Below are 2,603 nucleotides of genomic sequence, written 5' to 3'. Positions count from 1 at the left end.
TGCATTAATAACGACATACCACTTTCTCGTATTGTTGGACACCAATAGTGTCCCTTAGCAATTTTCGGCACCCTAGATACCTTTAGCATTTCTATTAAAGAAAGGAAGAAAATATCAAAGTTGAACATTACTTCTAAGTAATTAATATCTCCATAACGTTTGTTCACTATGGCTAGTGGCAATTTTTTTTTGTTAAGATGGCTACATTGAATCTTGAAATGAAGTGGTTTTTTTCCCAAAAAAAAAAAAAACACGTGATAATTATAATTATTTGCAAGCCGTCGGATTTGACCTTTTGACCCATTTAACATGTCTCTTTAAACGGTTGGAAGACTAAAGTTATTCCATTTAAGTAAGGTCATCTCACTTGTCTTTGTTGCTTATACGTCAACACGTATCTTTGTTTATTGTAATAGCGTCTTTGGAAACGGTCATATGACCTTGATTATGTAAACCTAACTGGCTGCTGGATCTGAGTTGACAGACCGGACTTGTGTTTAATTGTTTACACTTCCTTTTGAGAATCTTATTTCTCAATCCTATAAATACTTTGATATAAACCATATATGTCATAGAATATAGTTTCATTTACCTTAATACTAAATCAAAATCTCATCCAAACATTAAATTTCTCAGACTCAGAGACAGACATAATATGGCAACTGGAATTATGGAGGTCATGCTAGTGAATGCCAAGGGTCTTGGAGACACTGATTTTATTGGTATATATAAATCTATTCATCTTTTTATTCTATTTTCTGGATCTTGTCAGCTGTTAAAAAAAAATAAAAATCTTCCAATACATTCTGTGGCTGTCTGTACTCTGTATTCATAAACTTCAAAACATATGATTTGTTTGAATTTCTTGTTTTTAGATTTTATAAGTGAAATAAATGTTCGACATTTTTAAAATCCTCTGAAGATATCTTATCATTTTATTTTACTATTAATTAAAAACAAAAATTCATACATAATCAAATTTAAAGATTTTGATCCTGTTATTGATTTGTTTCCTCATTAAGGATCGATGTTATGTGTCTTTGACTTTTAATTTATGGACTCTGTTATGTTTGATAGGTGACATGGATCCTTATGTGCTGATTCAATACAAAGGCCAAGAGCGCAAGAGCACTGTAGCCCGAGGTTAGTTTATTCACATAAATTTGAATTAATAATGTTTCGACGAACTTATTTTTTTCTTTTGGAATTTTAATACCGATTGACTTCTGTAACGAAGCAAATGATAATGAATAAGCCAAGCTATACATCTTTCCAGTTTGATTGAATTTGAATCTAAGAAATATGATGACGAGTATCTTAATTATTACTTTCTGTATATCATCACCTAATCGATCTAACCATCACAAAAACGAGACAGTTCTTCTTTTCATCTATGACCAAGTCAATATATGTATCTTCATTAGTTTTGTGTGATGAACACACTAACAAATTAAGTCATTGTTAATTTAACAACTCTAAAAATGGTGCGCAGGACAAGGCAGTAGCCCATCATGGAACGAAAAATTCAGCTTTAGAGCAGATTATCCAGGTTCTGGAGATAACTTCAAGCTCATCTTCAAAATCATGGACAAGGACACTTTTTCCACTGATGATTACATCGGCCAAGCTATGTAAGAAATCTCCTCCTACCTTGTAGTTTTTTTTTTCAGTTCATAAATACTTGAATACGTATGTACTGTGTTCCTGGTATTTTTTTTTAAAAAATAATTGGTCTAATATATATATTTGACTGAATGCAGGATCCATGTTAAGGATTTATTGGCTCTTGGAGCTGAGAAAGGAAATGCTCAATTACATGCTAGCAAATACCGAGTAGTTGACGCTGACCAAAAATATCGAGGAGAGATTCAAGTTGGTGTAACTTTCACACGCAAGGTATTTATTATTCTACATCGATTCTATAATCTATTGTTTGTTCACCTTTTATTAATGTAGTTTAATGAGTGTGTATTATAAAGATAAATAAATAAAAGATTGACCCTTTTCTTTAGTTGTAATTTTAAGAATTAACTAATAATTCTTGTATATATTTTGCAGGAAGAGCATGACAATGGAGTGAAGTATGGAGGATGGAAAGAAAGCAATTTCTAGTTTTTCTTTATTATGTTGTTCTAAAGTCCAAACAGAAAGATTTGAGTTTTTTTTTTCTGTATTCTTTTATTTATTTATTTATGCCTTTGTCGTAGGTTCTCTTTGTAATTAGTTTCAAGAATGATCCTTGTAATTAAAATTCTAATTCTAATTGTAATGGTAGTGGTTAAAATGAATTAAATTTCTTTTTCATTCAACTAATAAACATTAGCAACAGTTAAAAATTGATGTTTTTGTAAAAAACTAATTTTAGGAAAGAGATCTCTATTTTTAAAATATATGATTAACTAAATACGATGTTTTGTTTAATTAAAACTATTTAAAAAAAATATTTTTTCATTTAAAACTATTGTATTTATTTTGTAATTTGTATTAATTTAGTAGTTTTTTTATTAACAAATTGTGTTTGGCTTAAAATAATTAAAGTGCCAATCACATCATCAGTCAGATATTTTTAAGGGATTTTTTCATAAATATAGGTTTTTAGCTTT

The 2,603-nt window shown here is 29.4% G+C and overlaps 1 protein-coding gene across 1 annotated transcript; it reads left to right on the top strand.

Annotated features, from left to right (window-relative positions):
- The first annotated feature begins 563 nt into the window (after window positions 1-563).
- Window positions 564-2,317, top strand: LOC133798410 (16 kDa phloem protein 1-like). The gene is made up of 5 exons (XM_062236683.1): window positions 564-722; window positions 1,078-1,143; window positions 1,493-1,631; window positions 1,761-1,896; window positions 2,059-2,317. Exons 1-5 carry the CDS (start codon window positions 656-658, stop codon window positions 2,110-2,112), a joined length of 462 nt encoding a protein of 153 aa, XP_062092667.1. The 5' UTR covers window positions 564-655; the 3' UTR covers window positions 2,113-2,317.
- The last annotated feature ends 286 nt before the right edge of the window (window positions 2,318-2,603 follow it).

This window comes from Humulus lupulus, chromosome 8, assembly GCF_963169125.1.
Source record: "Humulus lupulus chromosome 8, drHumLupu1.1, whole genome shotgun sequence".
NCBI lineage: Eukaryota > Viridiplantae > Streptophyta > Magnoliopsida > Rosales > Cannabaceae > Humulus > Humulus lupulus.
This window is presented reverse-complemented; position numbering and strand designations above follow the sequence as displayed.

Bases quoted from the DNA above. Each gene is read 5' to 3' on its own strand.
- LOC133798410 (XM_062236683.1), top strand. From the start codon at position 656: ATGGCAACTGGAATTATGGAGGTCATGCTAGTGAATGCCAAGGGTCTT. The intron at 1,144-1,492 runs GTTAGTTTATTC...AATGGTGCGCAG, and splicing joins CAAGAGCACTGTAGCCCGAG to GACAAGGCAGTAGCCCATCA. The intron at 1,632-1,760 runs GTAAGAAATCTC...GACTGAATGCAG, and splicing joins GATTACATCGGCCAAGCTAT to GATCCATGTTAAGGATTTAT.